The sequence below is a fragment of the Oncorhynchus masou genome, chromosome 30 (assembly GCF_036934945.1).
Source record: "Oncorhynchus masou masou isolate Uvic2021 chromosome 30, UVic_Omas_1.1, whole genome shotgun sequence".
Taxonomy (NCBI): Eukaryota; Metazoa; Chordata; class Actinopteri; order Salmoniformes; family Salmonidae; genus Oncorhynchus; species Oncorhynchus masou.
Genome location: NC_088241.1, coordinates 53088902 through 53112483, shown reverse-complemented (window position 1 = coordinate 53112483; position 23582 = coordinate 53088902). Strand labels below are relative to the sequence as shown.

At 43.7% G+C, this 23582-nt stretch overlaps 2 protein-coding genes across 3 annotated transcripts in view; one reads left to right on the top strand and one right to left on the bottom strand.

Annotated features, from left to right (window-relative positions):
* relch (RAB11 binding and LisH domain, coiled-coil and HEAT repeat containing) overlaps positions 1-5950 on the bottom strand; it is a 47840-nt gene extending 41890 nt beyond the window's left edge. Inside the window, 1 exon segment of the mRNA XM_064949298.1 lies at positions 5488-5950. Coding sequence (XP_064805370.1) covers positions 5488-5950 — 463 coding nt within the window.
* On the top strand, positions 5139-22707 carry pign (phosphatidylinositol glycan anchor biosynthesis, class N). Of its 2 annotated transcripts, XM_064949300.1 has the most exons (30): positions 5139-5218; positions 6692-6741; positions 6956-7217; positions 7322-7443; positions 7831-7929; positions 8126-8232; positions 8332-8456; positions 8700-8830; positions 8908-9027; positions 9243-9283; positions 9417-9476; positions 9739-9831; positions 9930-9985; positions 10116-10194; positions 10357-10539; positions 11376-11515; positions 11667-11766; positions 11867-11959; positions 12256-12347; positions 12455-12560; positions 12635-12743; positions 12859-12961; positions 13057-13159; positions 13548-13634; positions 14287-14342; positions 14609-14684; positions 15889-15962; positions 16084-16126; positions 16915-16967; positions 20460-22707. In XM_064949300.1, exons 3-30 carry the CDS (start codon positions 6991-6993, stop codon positions 20581-20583), a joined length of 2802 nt encoding a protein of 933 aa, XP_064805372.1. In that variant the 5' UTR covers positions 5139-5218; positions 6692-6741; positions 6956-6990; the 3' UTR covers positions 20584-22707. The 2 variants fall into 2 exon arrangements, with proteins under 2 accessions (XP_064805372.1, XP_064805371.1); XM_064949299.1 differs by lacking the exon at positions 5139-5218 and having other exon boundaries at positions 6187-6741.
* Positions 22708-23582: the final 875 nt, after the last annotated feature.

Genomic DNA, 23582 nt, shown 5'->3' with positions numbered 1-23582 from the left:
TCTCCGAACAAGCTTTTTTCCGGAGGCCCCAAACAAACGGAAAGGGGATTCATCAGAGAAAATGACTTTACTCCAGTCCTCAGCGGTCCAATCCCTGTACCTTTTGCAGAATATCAGTCTGTGACTGATGTTTTTCCTGGAGAGAAGTGACTTCTTTGCTGCCCTTCTTGACACCAGGCCATCCTCCAAAAGTCTTCACCCCACTGTGTGTGCAGATGCACTCACACCTGCCTGCTGCCATTCCTGAGCAAGCTCTGTACTGGTGGTGCCCCGATCCCGCAGCTGAATCAACTTTAGGAGACGTCCTGCCGCTTGCTGGACTTTCTTGGGCGCCCTGAAGCCTTCTTCACAACAATTGATCCGCTCTCCTTGAAGTTCTTGATGATCCGATAAATGGCTGATTTATGTGCAATCTTACTGGCAGCAATATCCTTGCCTGTGAAGCCCTTTTTGCGCAAAGCAATGATGAAGGCACATGTTTGCTTGCAAGTAACCATGGTTGACAGAGGAAGAACAATGATTCCAAGCACCACCCTCCTTTTGAAGCTTCCAGTCTGTTATTCGAACTCAATCAGCATGACAGGGTGATCTCTAGCCTTGTCCTCGTCAACACTCACACCTGTGTTAACGAGAGAATCACTGACATGATGTCAGCTGGTCCTTTTGTTGCAGGGCTGAAATGCAGTGGAAATGTTTTGGGGGATTCAGTTCATTTGCATGGCAAAAAGGGACTTTGCAATTAAATTGCAATTCATCTGATCACTCTTCATAACATTCTGGGGTATATGCAAATTGCCATCATACAAACCGAGGCAACAGACTTTGTGAAAATTAATATTTGTGTCATTCTCAAAACTTTTGGCCACGACTGTAGAATGTGATAACTCTTGTTTCAGTGAGTGACAGGGTTAGCTATCCTTCTAGTAACCTCATATGCCTGTCCAACCATATAGCCTACCATTCACTCACATCTCAACACAGATAGCATATTGAAAGGATATTAAAAGGAGAGATGACCATTCATTTTGAGAGTAAGACTGAACTACCCTGTAGTGAGTAGGAGTGTATGGTATTGAAAAGCTGAGCTATTCTTCCCTAAGGCCTACCCCTCCTCGTCTCCTTACCAAACCAGAGGAGATATTCCAAGTCCAGGTGATTACACTGCACCGGTCCTCCATCCCTCCCTCTCTGCAGTTCACTCATATCAAAGGCAGAGAGTGTGTGTGTGTGTGTGTGTGTGTGTGTGTGTGTGTGTGTGTGTGTGTGTGTGTGTGTGTGTGTGTGTGTGTGTGTGTGTGTGTAGGCCTACTCAAGCTCCATGTATGGTTCCAGGCCTGGCTAGCCTAACAGCTGTCTGACTACAGGAGACTCCTCACCTCTATACCCACTGACAGGGAGGTGAAGAACAGTGACACAAATTGTATTTTGTAAATTGTGTGTATGCAGAGCTCCCTTGCAAAAGAGACCTTGGTCTCAATGGGACTCCCTGTTCAAATAAAGATTCAAAACAGAGGCAATATAACAATAGATGTATTCTACAGCATGGATTATTAGGTACACAGACAGTGTAGGTCTACAGACTGAGATGTGGTGGTGCACGCACTGTTGTGGAAATAATCAGAATTTGTTGGTAACATAGGTAAGATGTTTTATATTCATCATATGTTTGTAAGTTACTTCTCATCAGAATGGTATTTTTGTATAATACTGTGGCGAGGTTGCAGTTATCTGTCCTATGTCAAGACTAAGTTGCATGGGCCGCAGAGAGGGGAGAGGTCAAAGTGTCATCGTGTGTAAACATATCTTTTGCTTCACTGTGTCTGTGTGGAGTCACTCCCTACTTTTCCCAGCGGGGAAAGGAGGGTGGCAGTGTCTGGAATCATTCTATGCTCCCTCTAATGTTGTCCCCATCTTAACCTATAGCAATCATTCTCCTCTCTGTGAGCTTGTCCAGGATTGGTTGTATTTAGAATTGGTTGTATCTAAATGACAATTTGATATATGCCTGTTGATATGGAGGATTGGTTTATGGTTCTGAGTTTGAGAAAGGAGACAAAGCTGAACAATGAATTATGCCGATGCTGTCTTATCCTGTGTATCTTTGCTATAAAGGATCCCATTTTCCATTATGTTGGGACTCTCAACTTTTCATTAGAGATACTGAACTGTTGAAAGTCAAAATGCTATTGCAATGTGGAAGGGACTCTCAGAGAATTCATTGATAGACACTGAATTGATCTGAGAGTCACAGGGTTTGTGATAGAGCTCATATAATTAAAGATGGACTTTGATAAAACTAACTCTGACTTGTGTGTGTGGTTTGCTCCCATGATTTGGTAAATAGAGGAAATTTCCACGACAGCACGCACTACACACACACACACACACACACACACACAAACACACACAAACACACACAAGGTAGATGTGAGCGAGTGCTCAGACAGTCAGGCCAGAACAGAAACAGGTTGAGCAGAGCCAAACATCCCACAAAGTGATTCGCCAGCATCTCAAAACCCTGCAGCAAATCTGTGTCTGTGTTTTCTTCTCACTGCCTGTATGTTTAAGTGAGTGATTTCTTCGAATGGATTAAGGGTGTGTGGTGTTCTTCATCTGTGTGAGCAAGTGTGTGCTTGACTGCATGTACCCTGCTAGTGCCAAAGAGAGCAGGGTAGTAGGATATCCCTAAGCTAAGTCTTTCAAGGAAGAGAGTGGCTAGCTAAAAATGGAGCATTAATGCTAACACCGTAGTCTCTGATTGAGCTGAGAGTTGAGCAAGCAGACTGTAGCAACATGCTAATCAGCTAGCTACAGAGGAGAAAACAATGAGCTGGGTAGAGAGAAAGGGAGTGGGTGAGAGAAGCATTGTGTAAATGGGTGGTGGCATCCAGCTACTCTTGCTCGATGAATAGCCTAACCACCCCCTGAGTCTTCAGAACCTGAAGACTTGTATTAGCTCCTGGAATTAGGTCTAATGCTTAGGCTTCAGCTCAGTGGGCTATGGTGTTGAGTTGTGCAGCGAGAGGCCTGCTGCAGGTGACCAGAGCAGCGTGCTAGACTTTTAAATTAGCAGAAAGCTAGCCAGATCATAGTATTATGGGAGTGCTAACAGCAACAAGTGACCCTTATGATGCCTAGACCCGTATGAGACAGCGTCTTTACCCAGTGTCCATGCAACACCTTTTCCAATAATTTCCCATATGCTCCCGACATGGTGCATGACACCTGTCAGTTTTAAATTATGTGGCATCAAATTAAGCTTCTAATATACAATGTTAGAACATCAACTGCCTCTTCTTTAGTTTTACTACTGGATCTTAAACCCTTCATTAACAAATCCATCAAATCAATGTGATTGTATTTGTGTACAGTCCTGACCAAAACCTGGAAAGAGCAAGCAGAGGGGACAGTGGCAAGGAAACCGTCCCTGGGCTGTAGGTCTCTAGTAGGGACAGGCCCTCAAGCTGTCCCCGTCTCTCTCGTCTATTTTCCTGTTTATCAGTGAAGTTAACATAATAGGCTGAGTTCCTCATCATCCTGTTCTTAAGATCAGATGTAGGATCAGCTTACCCCTCACCAAATACTAACCTTAATACTGTGAGGTGAAATTCTAATGGGGGAAAATTCTATGGGAAACTTCCTTTCCTTTTTTTATAAAGTCAGTTAAGACAAATTCTTATTTTCAATTATGGCCTAGGAACAGTGGGTTAACTGCCTGTTTAGGGGCAGAACGACAGATTAGTACCTTGTCAGCTCAGGGGTTTGAACTAGTCCAACGCTCTAACCACTAGGCCGCCCCAGGTTGACATAGATAATAGACGTGTGGTGTTTCACCTAGGATTTTTTTCAGCAGCGATGGCAGAGTTAGTGGGGGAGTATTCCTGCGGGGAGGGGCGAAGCATGCATCTACATGATAAAACATGTAAATGTGTGCCTCTGCTAAATGCATATAGGGCAACACTGGGCAACACTGGGTGTGGCTGCCTGGAGTACCATATGTCACTGCTGTTCTAAGGTCTTTTGCAAAAGCCCCCGCCCATTCGTAAAGAGAAATGCCCCTGGGATACCTTAGTCCTCAAGATCCACAACAACCGGCGAGGCACCAGACAGACAGGCAGAGGCAATTAGGCCTAGCCATGCGCTGAACAATGGCAGCTATAGATAGAAGCTATTAGGCTACATGAATGTAAATACTTCTACCACGACAAGCATCCTTCCTCCTTCCCTCCCAAAACAGTCTCATCACTGACCTCACATGACTGGGCTGGTGGAGGCTTTGTAATGGAACCCCTGCTTTCACCTATCCAGTTGTGTTAGATCAGGTAGGAAGGAAAGTGGGAGGCACATCATACAATGATGGAAATGGAGTTTACACAGCTCAGGCCACTGTTCTTATCGTAGCTTTTATCAGTAGAAAAGGATGCAAAATTGCTAATTAGGTCATACCCCTTGATTGTACCTGCAACAGTAGAACACAGAATACACAGATCTGGGCTAGGCATACACATGCAGTCCTGTGTTTAGTGATGGAAATGGCCCTAAGATTTGGGGCAGTTGAATGTGTGGTTTGATGTTGCAGTAGCAGTTCTGGTGGTGCACCAATTTGTCAGCAAACTGTGTGTGTTGTGTGTCTCACAGGACACACCTCTATCTACGCATAGGGCAGCGCACAATTGGCCCAGCGTCGTCTGGGTTTGGCTAGTATTGTAAATTAGAATTTGTTCTTAACTGACTTGTCTAGTTAAATAAAGGTTAAATAAAAAATGAAAAACTTCTAGGAATCATTATTTACAACCTGTAGACCAGGGGGATGTATTATGTACTGTAGCCAACTCTTCTACCATTGTCATGCTGAATGAACAGAGAGAGGAATCATAATACCACGTACCACTGTGTAATACCAATGTAATGATGGTTCTAACAATGATCAAGATGCCTAAATCCACCATCCAGGCCTACAGACAGCTACAGCCAGTTAGAGAGACAGGCCTAGTTAGTGTTGGCACAGCACCATGTATAGCCATCTTTAGCAGCATGATGCAAATATCTCAATTACTACACTATAAAGAAGGTGCCAGGCATCATTTGCACATGAATGTCTGATAGGCCTTTTCAGGTCGCCATGTTATACATGGTCACTACTATTCTGGTTGCACCTGTTCCAAGCCAGCTGGCACCTAGGCTAGGGGAGAAACTCACCACACAGCAGGTAACAAAGGTAGGTGCGCTTATTCTCCTTGATTAGTGAATAATCATGATCACGGTGAAGTTTCCACTGATCGCGAGTTAGAGAGAAAGACGGGTGTCGTTTATGAAAGACGGGTGTCGTTTATTCTGTATAACCAGGCCATAACGTTAGTGTACCAGCATTGTTTCTCCATTGAATAATATACTGTCAGGGAGCTAACTAGCGCACACAGCTAGTTATATTATAATGCATTGGGTTGTTAGCTAGTAAGGTTAGATAATAGCTAGCTAGCTACTTACTTAGCGGTCCCCCTGGTCCCAGTCCTTGTTCTTTACAAGCGGGCGGAGTGCCGGTTTGCCTCTCGAAGTTGCCCGGGTTGGAGAAATAATCACGCAACCGCGGAAGCTCCCTCCCTGATTCCAACAGTTCGGTATGAAACTCAAGAGCCGTGAGGATGTAATGATCCCGTATTAACTGAGCAGCGATCACATCTACCGAGACCCGGGTCTCTGCCAAGGCAACTGTCATAGCCGCAGCTGCGACCGATACCGAGATGCCTTCCACACTGGGGCTGGTCCGGGTGCTGGACACTAAAAGGGCCGGGGGCTCGGCGTCCGCTTGCGGAGAGAATGGGTTGTTGGACGAGGGGCCTTGCGTTCCAACGCTAGGGCTCTTTTCGATGTGAACACCGTCCTCTGCTCTCTGGTCTGCCTCATCTTCAGAATCACTCAGATTAAACGGGTTGACGTTACCCGCCGCCATTTTCCTACTATAAAGATTTGAGTAGCAAGCTTGCTAGCTAGCTGAGAATTGGACCCGTCTTCCTGGACGGATGGCTAGCTAGAAGGCTAGCTGGCTGAACCCTTCCTTCCTCGATCGACATGAAAAGGGGTGAATTCAGGGTAGCGTTTGGTTGAATGTAATTTCAACACCCGCCTTCTCCATGTAATAGCGGGATTGGATTGGATACGGGAGTTTTTAGGGAGAAACTGGGCAGGCCAGGAGCTTTGACAGCTGACAGCATCGGTTTGACAGCTAGCTAACCTTGCCGGAAAGTGATACTTTTCTCACCATCACTAAAATAAAGCATGGATGGATGGACGGACCATTGCTATATAGTTATAACCATGTTAATCCCTAATAGCGACTATGATCTATTTCATTTCTGTAGCCGACTGTGAAATCAAATGCCAGTAGTAGAACTACAATACCCACGGACCATTGCTGTAGCTCAGTTGGAACGTCATATTTACAACAAGGAAGTGGCGCTGTAACGTCCCAGTGTGGACTGATTTATTTTATAAGCTGCTTAGAAAGACAGACAGCAGGTTTTTAAGCCCGTCGCGCCGGTAGATAAGCTTGACACACTGTACTAAAGGTTGTATAAGTGTGTTTCTTAATTTAGTTCACCTGAAATTAGGGTCTGTTGATGGGTGAAGTTGGGTCGCTAGACAGCAAAAAGTGGCAGGTGTGTGTTTGAATGACAACTCTCATTCATTCAAGATTCAAAGTAACCAATCTGCCACCGGCTTGAAACAAGAAAGTGTTCAAAGGTAAGATTTTTTATTTTGTTTAGCACGTCTGATGTTGTTGACATGTGGGACACATTTGTGTTCTAGTGAGTGAATGCGATAGCTAGAGTATGAATGGATGGCAGCACCTTACAGACTCAGAAACATATGGCCACAACAGATTATCTGATGTCTATGTCTAATAGCTATTTTCTGCTCTCTCTGTTCCTCTCCATCCATTCCTCCCTCCCTCCAGAACTTCTGGGGTCTCCGCAGCCCCCAGTCTTCATCATGAGGATGATAATGTTCTTCCTGGTTGGGCTTCTGGTCCATGTCATTTTCTTCATCTCCATATTTGACATCTACTTCACATCGCCCCTGGTCCACGGCATGGCCCCCCAGGTGTCCCCCCTGCCTCCCCCTGCCTCCCGCCTGCTACTGGTGGTTGCAGATGGACTCAGGGCAGACAGCCTCTATAAGCCTGATGCCAATGGATCCACCAGGGCTCCTTACTTAAGGTAACTGAGCTCTCTCAGATTAACTGGCTGTATGGAAGTGTGTGTGGACTCAGAGTTGTGTGTGCATATGCATTTCTCATAGTGTGTGTGTGTGTGTTCTGAAGGAGTGTGATGGAAGAAACAGGGAGTTGGGGTGTGTCACACACACGTGTTCCCACCGAGTCTCGACCTGGACACGTTGCTTTGATCGCTGGCTTCTACGAAGATGTCAGCGCTGTAGCTAAAGGTCAGTATCTGTGTGTGTGTGCCGGCATGTGTGTGTGTGTGTGCCGGCATGTGTGTGTGTGTGTGCCAGCGTGTGTGTGTTCGTGCGTGTTACAAATGGAAGTGGGCAATTCTACAGTAATAGTGACACTGAGACCCAGATTTTTCACTTTAAAATGTATGTATCTGCACTGTTCTTCAAGTAAATTATTTTTTTTTCTTTGGAAATTGTTACAACTAATTTTTAAATTCGTCCTTGTGAAGAGTTATGTTTTGTTTCACTTTGCAATTATTGTTTTACATACCTTTTTAAAGTAAAAAATCGGAGTCTGTAATTTCCCTATTGTTAAATGCTGCGTTCATAATATTTTCTCTTTGTGTGTGTGTGTGTGTGTGTGTGTGTGTGTAGGCTGGAAGGAGAATCCAGTGGAGTTTGACTCCGTGTTCAATGAGAGCAGACACACCTGGTGTTGGGGCAGCCCTGACATCCTGCCCATGTTTGCCAAAGGTTAACAAACACATGTACAATACACAACCTTTCAAATACAGGAGAAACACAGATACACCACCATGCACGTGTGTGGCTTATTAGATCAGAAATAAACTAATCCTCTCTTTCTTTCTCTCTCTCGACCACCCTCTCACTTTCTTTTTATCATTCTTACCATCATTTCTATCTACACTTCTTCCCCCCTCTCCTGCAGGTGCCAGTGGGGACCATGTGTACACCTACACCTACCCAGCAGAGAGGGAGGACTTTGCCTCCACTGACGCCTCCAGACTGGACACCTGGGTCTTTGATGAAGTCAAGGTACTTATGGTGATGAGAACAGGGTGTATGTGTTTGTCTCAGCATGGGGGTACAGACACTGTATCTATTTGCCTCTCTCCCCCACCTCCTCTCTCTTAGTCGTTCATCCAGTCTGCCAGGGTGAACTCCAGTCTGATGTCCAGTCTACAGAAGGATCAGAATGTCTTCTTCCTCCACCTACTGGGCATTGACACCAATGGACACGCCCACAGACCCATGTCACAGTGAGATAGAAACCCTGTACAGACCAGAAATATCACATTCTAGATATACAGGAATATACAGAAACCATGTACAAACAAGAGATACATTATTCTCTGGTACCTTTTAAACGAAGGACTGCAGATTTCTATTAGTGCATATAGTGGGGTCTACACAATGGATGGCAGGAAACACAGACTCATTTAGACTAATGACCATGTTTGATTTTGTCTCTTAAAAATCCCCTTTGTGTGCGTTGTGTGAAGGGAATATCTAGAGAACATACGTCTGGTTGACTCTGGGGTGAAAGAGCTGGTCTCCATGGTCGAGGACCTTTTTGACAACGATGGAAGAACAGCCTATGTGTTCACCTCTGACCACGGCATGACCAACTGGGGTAGGACTTCAGCTAGCTCAGAAAGGTGGTCACCATAGTAGTGAAGTAGTAGATAATGTATTGCTGTGTGTCTCCAGGCTCCCATGGTGCAGGCCACCCCTCTGAGACCCTGACCCCATTGTTGGTGTGGGGAGCTGGGGTTCACACTGCTCAGAGAGTCACTGAACCCCAGAAGTACTCAGATGGATACCTACAAGGTACTATAACTCAGTACTATTGGTCTGTGTGTGTTTGTCCTCCTACTCTCCTCTCTTCTTTCAACTCTTCTAGAGGGGGAAAAGGTAGGTCAGAGATTGTATTATTCTGTTGTAACACTTTACTCCAACCCTCAGTTGTTCTACCTGTATATAACGGTCATAATGCTGAGATAACACAATGTGTGATCTTGTGTCTGTTGGTGTTTCTCTGTCAGAATGGCAGCTGGAGGGCCTCCGCAGGGTTGATGTCAATCAGGTGAGACACCCATGTAGCCTCACCACATCTGGCGCTGACTGATGATGTCACAACCACGTATTTCCTCTGTGTTGAAGATAGTCCAAAAACAACAGTAATCTGTTCCCAGTCTAATGCTAGATGTGTGTTACAGGCAGACATAGCGCCACTGATGTCATCTCTTATTGGAGTTCCTATTCCTCTCAACTCTGTGGTGAGTAACACCTCATAACAGCATGTCAGTATCCTTAGAATACCATAATGAAGAGACATGTCAGTGGAAAAACTGTTATACAGTAACCACACTCTGCACTGTGGTTACAGAGCTGCTCTGAGAGGGAAAATAAAATATATGTGCAGACGATAAGGCATCATCTCATGCCATATATACCTTCTCTATATTGAGTGTGTGTGTGATATAGGGAATTGGGTATATATTGCGTTTATTATGCTGATAAAGTGTGTGTGTTGTGTAGGGTGTGTTACCACTGCAGTACCTGAACAACAGTGACCAGTTTAAAGCTGAAAGTATGTATTCTAACGCCATCCAGATACTGGAGCAGTTCAAGGTGAAATATAACATGGAGGATAATAATGTTGTTATGATGATGACGTTATACATTACATAACCAGGTGTATTTGTTCAAATATTCACCTCTGTTTCCAGGTGAAGATGGCTCAGAAAAAGGAAACAACTTTATCCTTTCTCTTCACTCCATACCAGTAAGTATCAACCGTAGAGATAGAACTATTGACTGTAATGTTAATTCTCTAGTTCAACTGGTATAAAGAGAGTGACATGACCAGTTGTGTGTAACCAGTGTGCCCTCCAATCTGTCTGTCTGTCCCTCAGGTTGCTGACAGAGTCACGCCAGGCAGAGTTTATCAACAAGGCCAGGGTTCTGATCCAGCTAGAGGAATATGAAGAAGCTGTAAGTACACTGGGTATCAAACCCCAGTTATCTGTACAACTGAAGACCGTGTGGCCCACTGAGCTAAAGGCTATGTTTTTTCTTGGGTTACGTTGGTCTGACAGACACTAGCTGCTAATATACTGAATGTTCTCTATCCTCCCCCCACAACCTCTCTCTCAGATCTCTCTGTGCAGGTCTCTGATTGGCCATGCGTTGGAGGGTCTGTCCTACTACCACACCTATGACCGGTTCTTTCTGGGCTGTAGTGTTGTGCTGGGCTTCACAGGCTGGACCTCCTATGTGGTTCTTGTTATACTGAAGACACACGCCAGTCTCAGGAGACCACCCACACCCACTGACCAGGTGATCAAACACTCACACACACACAGTACATGGGCGCACACATGAAGGCAGGCACACACACACCTCACCTCCTGTATCATTCTGCTGATACTGAAAACCCTGTGTGTTTGTGTGTGTGTGCGTGTGCGTGTGTTTGTTGAAGGTGTCTGGTAAAACCCTGTGTGTGTGTGTGTTTGTTGAAGGTGTCTGATAAAACCCTGTGTGTGTGTGTGTGTTTGAAGGTGTCTGGTAAAACCCTGTGTGTGTGTGTGTTTGAAGGTGTCTGGTAAAACCCTGTGTGTGTGTGTGTGTGTTGAAAGTATCTGGTAAAACCCTATGTGTGTGTGTGTTGAAGGTGTCTGGTAAAACCCTGTGTGTGTGTGTGTGTGTGTTGAAGGTGTCTGGTAAAACCCTGTGTGTGTGTGTGTTGAAGGTGTCTGGTAAAACCCTGTGTGTGTGTGTGTTGAAGGTGTCTGGTAAAACCCTGTGTGTGTGTGTCTGTTGAAGGTGTCTGGTAAAACCCTGTGTGTGTGTGTCTGTTGAAGGTGTCTGGTAAAACCCTGTGTGTGTGTTGAAGGTGTCTGGTAAAACCCTGTGTGTGTGTGTGTTGAAGGTGTCTGGTAAAACCCTGTGTGTGTGTGTGTTGAAGGTGTCTGGTAAAACCCTGTGTGTGTGTTGAAGGTGTCTGGTAAAACTCTGTGTGTGTGTGTGTGTTGAAGGTGTCTGGTAAAACCCTGTGTGTGTGTTGAAGGTGTCTGGTAAAACCCTGTGTGTGTGTTGAAGGTGTCTGGTAAAACCCTGTGTGTGTGTGTCTGTTGAAGGTGTCTGGTAAAACCCTGTGTGTGTGTGTGTTGAAGGTGTCTGGTAAAACCCTGTGGTGGATGGGTGTGGGAGCTACGCTGCTGATTGGAATGTTCCTGATTATCCAGAGAAGTCCAGTAACCTACTACATCTACTGTCTACTGCCTGTCCCTGTCTGGTACTCTGTCCTTAAAGAGTGAGTATACACACACACACACACGGTTTGAAGTGATTTGGTGAGTTGAATGGATGAAAGGGAGGTATTTTACTTATTCTATGCCACTACATTTTTCATGATCGCAAAGTGTTTATTTTGATGATATCAACCATACGTGTGTGTGTTTCAGGTTTGGAACACTAACAGATCTGGTTCGTTCATACAGTTCACTACCACTGGGTAAATGCTTTGGCTACTTTGCCCTGGTCACATTTGGGATTGAACTTCTGGTAAGCAGCCATTATATAGTTACTATTTCACTAATGGCTCAATTCAATATAATCTGCATTTCTACTTGGAAAAAGTTACTACTGTGTCTATCTCCCCCAGGTGGTGAGTTTCTTCTATCGGGCCATGTTGACTGTAGGCCTGGCTGTTCTCTCTCTCTGGCCCCTCCTCTCTGGCCTCTACAGCAAGGCCAAGGTAAGACGATGAGTGGCTTGTAGTTCTTTATTAGTCTGGTCTCTAGCTCCTTCCCCTTTGAGGTGCACAAATCTGAAAGGACAGGATAGCAAGCAATATGGCAGGAGCACAAAGCACTTGTAAAATATGTTTAATTTATTTTTCTCTCTTACTCTAAATATCTTTCTCTGTCTTTTACTCTTAATATATATCCCTTTGTCCTCTCTCTCTCTCTCTTTGTCCCCTCTCTCTCTCTCTCTGTCCTCTTTCTATTTGTCCTCTCTCTCTCTCTTTGTCCTCTCTCTGTCTGTCTGTAGTTTAGGTCAGTGAGCTGGTTCCTGTGTTGTTTGTTTCTAGCCACATTTCCTATGATGCCAGTTGTTGGGAGAGAAGCCAACATCCACATGGTGTAAGTATTCTAACCTCTCTACAACATTACAGCAATGCTTCTTAGCCTTCTTTAAAAAAGAAAAATAGCATTATATATCTTTCTCTCTTTCTTTCCTCTCTCTGTAGTACCTGTGCAGGTGTACTCTCTCTGTTCATTTCTACCTTTTACCTCTGGTTGGCACGGAAACGGACTACACTACACCTGACTGACCGCTACCTCTTAATCTTCCAGGTAACGAATGTGTGTGTGCGTGGGTGGGTGCACGTGCATGTATGTGTTAATCAGTATTGTTTCTATGTGTATAGATGCTCCATGTAGCAGTGTGTGCCTATGTGCCCACCAGCACTCATTCCAGTCTGCAGCTGAAACAGGGTCTGCCTCTCCTCAACCAGATGATCAGTTGGACTACACTGGGTGGGCACCAACTCTCTCTCTCTCTCTTTCTTTATGATAAAAGTCCTTGAAATATCTGTATGATCATCAAAACCATCAAAACCATAAAGATAACTGGCATCTCTCTCTCTCCCAGGTTCCTCTCTATTTGTTCCTTTGTTGAGTTCTACTCGTCTGTTCCATCGTCTGCTCAGTATCTTCCTCTCCCTCACAGCCACCTACCTACTACTGAGTACTGGGTAAGAGATAGTCAGGCAATGCTCAACATGTGTAAGCTTACACTGCAGTGATTAGCTGGTATCGTACCTGTACTAATTGTGAGTGTGTGTGTCAGGTCTGAGGCTCTGTTCCCGCCAGTCTTGTCCTGGCTGATGTTTGTGTGGATCAACATAGAACAGGAAGCCATGCTCTCTCAAGGTATCTCTGGGAGACAGGAGGTATAAACCATTACGCTGTTACTGTTTTCTATTGATGAATGGTTCTACTTGCAATCTACTTTAGTTGAATGTTCCTAATGCATGTTGATCTGGATAAGAGTGACTGCTGAATGACTGGAGCCATGTAAATGTATATACTCTCTATGCACCGACTGTGTCAAGGACCAGTCTCATGTTAATCACCTCCGACTAATACAGCTACTTCCTGGTAAACAGGGGAACCACTGCTAGTCCCTCCACTTGGCACAATGCCATGGTTAATCCTCTGAGCATAGAAGACAACCTTATTGGTGTAGAATGTCTGGTATAGCTTTATACCATACAGTGTTACACTGTATCAAGTCATTGTGGCTTTATTATGAAAAACATTTGTGTCATTGTTTTTCAGCTGTCCACGCTTGACTTCTCTGAAAACATTGACATCACCAAGATCAGACAACTAAAGCTGGATGACATCAGAAGATCCTACTTCTTCGTATCCTTTTCCTTGGTGACACTGCTGACTGTTAATGACCTATAGGCAGCGCTAGTTTAACCCTGGTGATAGTTGTCCCTATCTGATGTAGTTGCTGTCTGAGCTGGCTAAAGAAGAAGAACAGTGTTATTTCTTTTCCTTGGTGACACTGCTGACTGTTAATGACCTATAGGCAGCGCTAGTTTAACCCTGGTGATAGTTGTCCCTATCTGATGTAGTTGCTGTCTGAGCTGGCTAAAGAAGAAGAACAGTGTTATTTCTTTTCCTTGGTGACACTGCTGACTGTTAATGACCTATAGGCAGTGCTAGTTTAACCCTGGTGATAGTTGTCCCTATCTGATGTAGTTGCTGTCTGAGCTGGCTAAAGAAGAAGAACAGTGTTATTTCTTTTCCTTGGTGACACTGCTGACTGTTAATGACCTATAGGCAGTGCTAGTTTAACCCTGGTGATAGTTGTCCCTATCTGATGTAGTTGCTGTCTGAGCTGGCTAAAGAAGAAGAACAGTGTTATTTCGACACATTGGTTTTTAAGCACAAACCCTAACATCACTCTTGACCTTATGCAAACGAATAGCATTTTGACCGTCACTCTCTCTAAACTACTGGCTATTCTGTAAAACCACTGTCTGGTTCCTTGACATTAGGCTTTCAGGTTTTCTTCATAATTACAGCCTTCTTTGGTACTGGGAACATAGCATCCATTAACAGGTATTGTATGGTGGAGACTGGGGCTCTGGACCAATATGGGTTTATTCATGAGTGCATTAGGTTGGTTTTCACATTTACGTTATTTCATTATCTGACCTCTGAAACTCTTCTTGTCTTTCTCTGGGTTCTCTTTTTCTCGACTATACTATGTCTCTTTGTTCTTGCTTCCTCTTTCTTCTTGCACCCCCTTCTCTCGCTCTCTCTACTCTCCTTCTCCCCCCTCTCTCCCGCTCCCCCCCCCCCTCCCTCCTACTCTCTCTCTGTAGTTTTGATCCAGCCTCAGTGTACTGCTTCCTCACCGTCTTCAACCCCTTTATCATGGGAGGCCTGATGATGTGGAAGGTACCACACCCCACACACAAACACACACACATTACAATGTCATACCATATGAAAGTACACTACCGTGTAGACTCCGGGATGCTGGCCTTCTAGGCAGAGTTGCAAAGAAAAAGCCATATCTCAGACTGGCCAATAAAAATAAAAGATTAAGATTGGCAATAGAACATAGACATTGGACAGAAGAACTCTGCCTAGAAGGCCAGCATCCCGGAGTCACCTCTTCACTGTTGACATTGAGACTGTTATTTTGCGGATACTATTTAATGAAGCTGCCAGTTGAGGACATGTGAGGCATCTGTTTCTCAAACTAGACACTCTAATGTACTTGTTCTCTTGCTCAGTTGTGCACCGGGGCCTCCCACTCCTCTTTCTATACTGGTTAGAGCCAGTTTGCGCTGTTCTGTGAAGGGAGTAGTACACAGCGTTGTATGAGATCTTCAGTTTCTTGGCAATTTCTCGCATGGAATCACCTTAATTTCAGCGTTTCAGAAGAAAGTTCTTTGTTTCTGGCCATTTTGAGCCTCAACTAGTCTAAAGAAGTCCAGTTTAATTGCTTCTTCAGCACAACCGTTTTCAGCTGTGCTAACATAATTACAAAAGGGTTTTCTAATGATCAATTAGCCTTTTAAAATGATAAACTTGGATTAGCTAACACAACATGCCATTGGAACACAGGAGTGATAGTTGCTGAAAATGGGCCTCTGTACACCTATGTAGATATTCCATAACAAATCTGTTTCCAGCTACAATAGTCATTTACAACATTAGCAATGTCTACACTGTATTTCTGATCAATGTGATGTTATTTTAATGGACAAAAAAAGTTTATTTAAAAAACAAGGACCTTTCTAAGTGACCCCAAACTTTGGAACGGTAGTGTATGTTAAAAGGAAACACTATTCTACTTATAATGGTGCCAACAAGATTGTGGTTAACCATGACTATTCTAACAACAGGTGTGGGTTACATTCGTTTAGGTCTACATATCGGTCTGCATACACAATATGCCTCTATGGATTGTAGTATTGTCTTGAGGTCTCTCACTCAACTCGCTGAGTGACATTGACAGAGCAAATATACATATCGTCAACAAAACGGATCACAACTTTGCAAATAATCCACAATGTGTTGTAATCTCCCCACACTTTTACAATGGAGTCCATTGCCTAAAAGAGTGAAGATGAGACTGTTGTTGTTGTTACAGGTGATAATCCCATTCATCATCGTTATGTGTACGTTTGAAACCATCCAGGTCTCTACACAACTTTCCTCCAGAAGGTATCAGTTAGCTTGGTTCCATCATGTGAAAATCAAGTACACATACAGACATACAGTATTTTGAGAAATTAGCTCATGGGGTCATTTATTGAATTAATAATTTCTCTTCTTTTGTTTCCAGTCTGTTCCTCATCGTCCTGGTGATTTCTGACCTGATGGCTCTGGTAAGGAATGAGACCGCTATTAGCAATATGGAAGCCTCTGGTAAGGAATGAGACAGCTATTAGCAATATGGTAGCCTCTGGTAAGGAATGAGACAGCTATTAGCAATATGGAAGCCTCTGGTAAGGAATGAGACAGCTATTAGCAATATGGAAGCCTCTGGTAAGGAATGAGACAGCTATTAGCAATATGGAAGCCTCTGGTAAGGAATGAGACCACTATTAGCAATATGGAAGCCTCTGGTAAGGAATGAGACAGCTATTAGCAATATGGAAGCCTCTGGTAAGGAATGAGACCGCTATTAGCAATATGGAAGCCTCTGGTAAGGAATGAGACAGCTATTAGCAATATGGAAGCCTCTGGTAAGGAATGAGACAGCTATTACCAATATGGTAGCCTCTGGTAAGGAATGAGACCTCTATTAGCAATATGGTAGCCCCTGGTAAGGAATGAGACAGCTATTAGCAATATGGTAGCCTCTGGTAAGGAATGAGACCGCTATTAGCAATATGGAAGCCTCTGGTAAGGAATGAGACAGCTATTAGCAATATGGAAGCCTCTGGTAAGGAATGAGACAGCTATTACCAATATGGTAGCCTCTGGTAAGGAATGAGACCTCTATTAGCAATATGGTAGCCCCTGGTAAGGAATGAGACAGCTATTAGCAATATGGTAGCCTCTGGTAAGGAATGAGACAGCTATTAGCAATATGGTAGCTTCTGGTAAGCTGTGGAAATGTCACCATATTCTCCATCACTACCTCGTCCTCCTCTCTTCCTCTTTCCTCCAGCATTTCTTCTTCCTAGTGCAGGACTATGGGAGCTGGTTGGACATTGGCACCAGGTAGGACCCAGCAGAGAGAGAGGTTTTGCATGTCTTATGGCTTATTTATAAACTGGGTGGTTTGAGTCCCGAATGCAGATTGGATGAAAGCCGTGCTATATCAGACCATATACCATGGGTTTGACAAAACATTTATTCTTACTACTCTAATTACGTTGGTAACCAGTTTATAATAGCTATAAGGCACTGAGGGGGTTTGTGGTATATAGCTAATATACCACGTCTAAAGGCTGTCTCCAGGAACTCCGTGTTGAGTCGTGCTTAAGAACAGCCCTTAGCCGTGGTATATTCACCAAATACAGTGCATTCGGAAACCCATTGAATTTTTCCAAATTTTGTTCCGTTACAGCCTTATTCTAAAATGTATTATTGTTCCCCCCCCCTCAATCTAAACACAATACATCATAATGACGAAGCAAAAACAGGTTTTTATATTTGTTTGCAAATTTATTAAAAATAAACAACTTTAATAAACAGCTCCCATTTACATAACTTTTCAGACCCTTTACTCAGTCCTTTGTTGAAGCACCTTTGGCAGCGATTACAGCCTTGAGTAATCTTCGGTATGACTCTACATCGGGTTCAAATCTGGGCTCTGGCTGGGCCACTCAAGGACAGTCAGAGACTTGTCCCGAAGCCACTCCTGCATTGTCTTGGCTGTGTGCTTAGGGTCGTTGTCATGCTTAAAGGTGAACCTTCAGCCCAGTCTGAGGTCTTGAGCGCTCTAGAGCAGGTTTTCATCAAGGTTCTTTCTGTACTTTGCTCTGTTCATCTTTCCCTTGATCCAGTCTAGTCTCCCAGTCCCTGCCACTGAAAAACATCCCTACAGCATGACGCTGCCACCACAATGCTTCACCATAGGGATGGTGCCAGGTTTCCTCCAGACGTGACACTTGGCATTCAGGGCAAAGAGGTCAATCTTGGTTACATCAGACCAGAGAATCTTGTTTCTCATGGTCAGAGTCCTTTAGGTGCCTTTTGGCAAACTAAAAGCAGGCTGTCATGTGCCTTTTACTGAAGAGTAGCTTCCCTCTGGCCATTCTACCATAAAGGCCTGATTGGTGGGGTGCTGCAGAGATGGTTGTCCCATCTCCACAGAGAAACTCTGGAGCAACCGTCGGGTTCTTGGTCACCTCCCCGACCAAGGCCCTTCTCCCACGTTTCCTCAGTTTGGCCAGACGGCCAGCTCTAGGAAGTCTTGGTGGTTCCAAACTTCTTGCATTTAAGAATGATGGAGGCCACTGTGTTGTTAGGGACCTTCAATGCTGCAGAAATGTGTTGGTACCCTGCGCCTCGACACAATACTGTCTCAGAGCTCTACGGACAACTCCTTTGTTCTCATGGCCTGGTTTTTGCTCTGAATGCACGGTCAACTGCGGGACGTTATATAGGCAGGTGTGTGCCTTTCCAAATCATGTCCAATCAATTGAATGTAGAACAGGTGGACTACAATCAAGTTGTAGAAACATCTCAAAGATGATCAATGGAAACAGGATGCATCTGAACTCAATTGTCAAGTCTCGTAGCAAAGGGTCTAAATACTTATGTAAATACATTTCTAAAAACCTGTTTTTGCTTTGTCATTATAGGATATTGTGTGTAGATTGAGTTTTTTTAAATTAATTCATTTTAGAAAGGCTGTAACAATGTGGAAAAAGTCAAGGGTTCTGAATACTTTCCAAATGCACTGTACCACACACCCTCGGGCCTTATTGATTAAATTAGCCCATACTGTCAGGAGGCTGGTGGGCGGAGATATAGAAGTACAGGCTCAATGTAATGAATGGAAATGTGTTTTGATACCTCTCCATTTATTCCATTTCAGCCATTACAACAAGCCTGTTCTCCTATATCTTGGCCCACCAGCATCCACACACACTTACTTACCATATATACACTGCTCAAAAAAATAAAGGGAACACTTACACAACACAATGTAACTCCAAGTCAATCACACTTCTGTGAAATCAAACTGTGCACTTAGGACGCAACACTGATTGACAATCAATTTCACATGCTGTTGTGCAAATGGAATAGACACAGGTGGACATTTTAGGCAATTAGCAAGACACCCCCAATAAAGGAGTGGTTCTGCAGGTGACCACAGACCACTTCTCAGTTCCTATGCTTCCTGGCTGATGTTTTGGTCACTTTTGAATGCTGGCGGTGCTTTCACTCTAGTGGTAGCATGAGACGGAGTCTACAACCCACACAAGTGGCTCAGGTAGTGCAGCTCATCCAGGATGGCACATCAACTCGAGCTGTGGCAAGAAGGTTTGCTGTGTCTGTCAGCGTAGTGTCCAGAGCATGGAGGCGCTACCAGGAGACAGGCCAGTACATCAGGAGACGTGGAGGAGGCCGTAGGAGGGCAACAACCCAGTAGCAGGACCGCTACCTCCGCCTTTGTGCAAGGAGGAGCAGGAGGAGCACTGCCAGAGCCCTGCAAAATGACCTCCAGCAGGCCACAAATGTGCATGTGTCTGCTCAAACGGTCAGAAACAGACTCCATGAGGATGGTATGAGGGCCCGTCGTCCACAGGGCTTACAGCCCAACACCGTGCAGGACGTTTGGCATTTGCCAGAGAACACCAAGATTAGCAAATTTGCCACTGGCTCCCTGTGCTCTTCACAGATGAAAGCAGGTTCACACTGAGCACGTGACAGACGTGACAGCCTGGAGACGCTGTGGGGAACGTTCTGCTGCCTATAACATCCTCCAGCATGACCGGGTTGACGGTGGGTCAGTCATGGTGTGGGGTGGCATTTCTTTGGGGGGCTGCACAGCCCTACATGTCCTCGCCAGAGGTAGCCTGACTGTCATTAGGTACCGAGATGAGATCCTCAGACCCCTTGTGAGACCATATGCTAGTGCGGTTGGCCCTGGGTTCCTCCTAATGCAAGACAATGCTTGACCTCATGTGGCTGGAGTGTGTCAGCAGTTCCTGCAAGAGGAAGGTATTGATGCTATGGACTGGCCCGCCCGTTCCCCAGATCTGAATCCAAATGAGCACATCTGGGACATCATGTCTCACTCCATCCACCAACGCCACGTTGCACCACAGACTTTCCAGGAGTTGACGGATGCTTTAGTCCAGGTCTGGGAGGAGATCCCTCAGGAGACCATCCGCCACCTCATCAGGAGCATGCCCAGGCGTTGTAGGGAGGTCATAGAGGCACGTGGAGGCCACACACACACTACTGAGCCTCATTTTGACTTGTTTTTAAGGACATTACATCAAAGTTGGATCAGCCTGTAGTGTGGTTTTCCACTTTAATTTTGAGTGTGACTCCAAATCCAGACCTCCATGGGTTGATAAATTTGATTTCCATTGATCATTTTTGTGTGATTTTGTTGTCAGCACATTCAACTATGTAAAGAAAAAATGTATTTAATAAGAATATTTCATTCATTCAGATCTAGGATGTGTTATTATTTTAGTGTTCCTTTTATTTTTTTGAGCAGTGTATATATCTATATCTCTCTGTTTCCAGTATCAGCCACTATGTGATTGTGATGTCCATGACCATCTTCCTGATGCTGCTCAGTCTCATGACCCACATCCTCACGTCCGGGAGAGTCTCTCTGTGGAGGACACGCAAGATGCACTTCCCCTGAACACTATCTCTCTCACTCTGTGTGTGAGTTTTTAATCATGCCTATTTATTAACATTCTCCATTAGATTTACCTGAAGTGCACAATTATGCAAAGCAAGATGCCGTAGGACTAACTTTTGATGTGCACTGGAATTGTTTTAATGTAGATGTCTACATTAAAACTGTGGCTTATCAAAGTCAAGGTAGCAAAAACATAACCACATGTAACTTATGGAGTTATTCCCGTAAAAGTTCAATTAAATGCAGTCTCAAATAGCCGCCTTTCCCTTTTGAATAGCCGGGTAACGGCACACATTTCAGCAAATGAACACTGTTTACGAGGTTACCATGAATTGCCATTAATTGTTTACAAGGTTTAATGTGTGATTTGTTACATTTCACAAATTCAGTAAGGACTCAAAAAATATATAGCAATCATCCATTTTTATCGACAGTAATACACTGGTAGCCATTGGCTGCGAAAAGCTGAGAACTGTTAGCTAACTGGCAACCACAAAAAGTCAACAACTTCGGGAGTACAGACCCCCAGAAATTGGCTGTTCGCCCTCTAGTGGCAAAAGTAAGAACTGCCGAAATATAGACATACTAAGACAAAAGAAACGTGACAATGTAAATGATAACACATTTGTGCAGGAAATGAAGACATTGATTAAAATGTTGAAGTGATTGCTGGAATTAAACCAATAACTATGCAAATGAGGAAAATCTGTGAAATAGACACCTGGCTCAAATAGAAGCCTGTCTCTAATAATCCTCTTTCTGTTTTCAGTGATTCAAGCCGATAAACTCCCAGGCTATTTGACTTTTTTTTGTGTTTTTAATTTTACTTTTTTAACGGTACATAAACTGATCAGATCAGAATTCTGAAGTCTGACAAATGTTTGTTTTTTTGAGGGGCGACAATGTCATAGAGGACCCGGTGTGCATTCATGACTACTCGTTTTCAGCCAACTTACAAGCAAATACTTTACCATCTCATGGTAAGAGTGGCTGAGTTACTAAGCGAGAGTCAGGGTTGAGAGGCACTTCAGAGAGAGAATCAGTGAATCCCATAGCGATATAAGTAGGGGAAATCTAAAGTAGATAGATTTCAGAGGCAACACTCCATAGGCGACAGAGGTCACAGGTGTCGAGGGGAGGAAGGCTCCAGGCAGGTGGAAATGATCACATAACAGCACAGTCCAAACTCCGATGTCAGTCAGCTAGCGCGCTAGCACTAAGCCAAGGTTACAAAAGCTACAAAACTCCGGTAGGCCAAAAAGTGGCCAAAACAAATGAGGAAAGACAGACGAGGTACTAAACAATTAAAGTAGGCAGGGATGATTTGAAGCAAGTCACATTCTGAATGTGCAGAATGCCCCATGTGTAATATGATAGCTGGTTTACATCACACTTCCTCGTGAATGTTGGATTGTAGCTCACCACCGCCAACACTCGGTCTCTTAATGACGGTGGCAATTGTGCATTGTGGGTAGTTTAGACGTTATCCGAAAATAAGTTAATACATATTTAAAACCCCAAACAGAACTATTTTGGAAGTTATAGTTAACCAGATCGTGACTACAACTAAATTTGACTACACTGTGTTGTCACTTTGTTGAGTAAAAACTCCTGCTTTCTACCCTTTAAGTCTAGGTATAAGTCTATTTGAATATTTGAATGATCTGTATATGATATTGACAACACTATTTTCAACTACTGTTCACCAAAAACATTGTATAATTTAAATGAAGCCATTAAGTAATGGAACAAGAGTAATAATAATAATATGCCATTTAGCAGACGGTTTTATCCAAAGCGACTTAGTCATGCGAGCATACATTTTACATATGGGTGGTCCCAGGAATCAAACCCACTACCCTGGTGTTAAACGCCATGCTCTACCAACTGAGCTACAAAGGACCATGCTCAAGAGTAGCCTAACTAACTTAATTTAATAGTTGATAAGGGATGTATTTGTGTGTTATTGAATTGTTTCCTACTTCGATGTGTGGTAAATAGTTTTATATTCTACAGGGTTATCTATCATATTAATATTGTATTACATTTAAAAAATTCAACTGATACTATATGATGTATTACCTGGTGGATATGGATGGTGTATTAAAATGTTAATTTACTGCCTGTGTGTTGTCCTGTAGTGTTTCTACTGTACATTAATCCAGAGGCAAGACCTATTTTAACACCATCATCAACAATAGACATCTTTCAGTTAACTTCTGTTTCCTCCAAGAATGGTTGTACATGATCTTATCTTCTTTGGCACTACTACACTCAACCGACAGTTTATTATAATAGTGTACATTGCTTTGAATTTGTTCTGGGGACTGTGAAAAGACCAATGGTGGCATGTCTGGTGGGGTAAGTGTATGTGTCAGTGTTGTGTGTAAGTTGACTACACAAACAATTAGGAATTTCCAATACATTAATATTTCTTATTTTTATAGGAAGAGACACAGTCACAGTCTTTCCTCAACTCTTAGCCAAGAAAGACTGGCATGCATAGTATTAATATTAGCCCTCTGATTACAATGAACAGGAAGACGTGTCGCTGTGTTCTGGACGAGCTGCAGCTTAACTAGGTCTTTGCAGCACTTGGCCATATGACTGGACAGTAATCACGATACGATAAAACTAGAGCCTACTGAGTTGAATGTCTTTCTGTCCATCATTTCATTTAAAGTACTCAAGTTTTTTTCCATCATTCTTTATATCACTGATCTTGGCTTCATAATACAGTTTCTTTTCTTTTTTTGAGTTGAGTCACATAATTTCTCAATTTGCAGTATGTCAGCCAGACCTACAGTGCCTTCGGAAAGTATTCAAACCCCTTGACTTTTTCCACATTTTGTTACGTTACAGCCTTATTATAAAATTGATTAAATAAATACAAAATCCTCCGCAATCTACACACAATACCCAATAAGCAAAAACAGGTTTTTAGAAATGTTAGCAAACATATATATATAAAAATAAAACCATAAGTATTCAGACCCTTT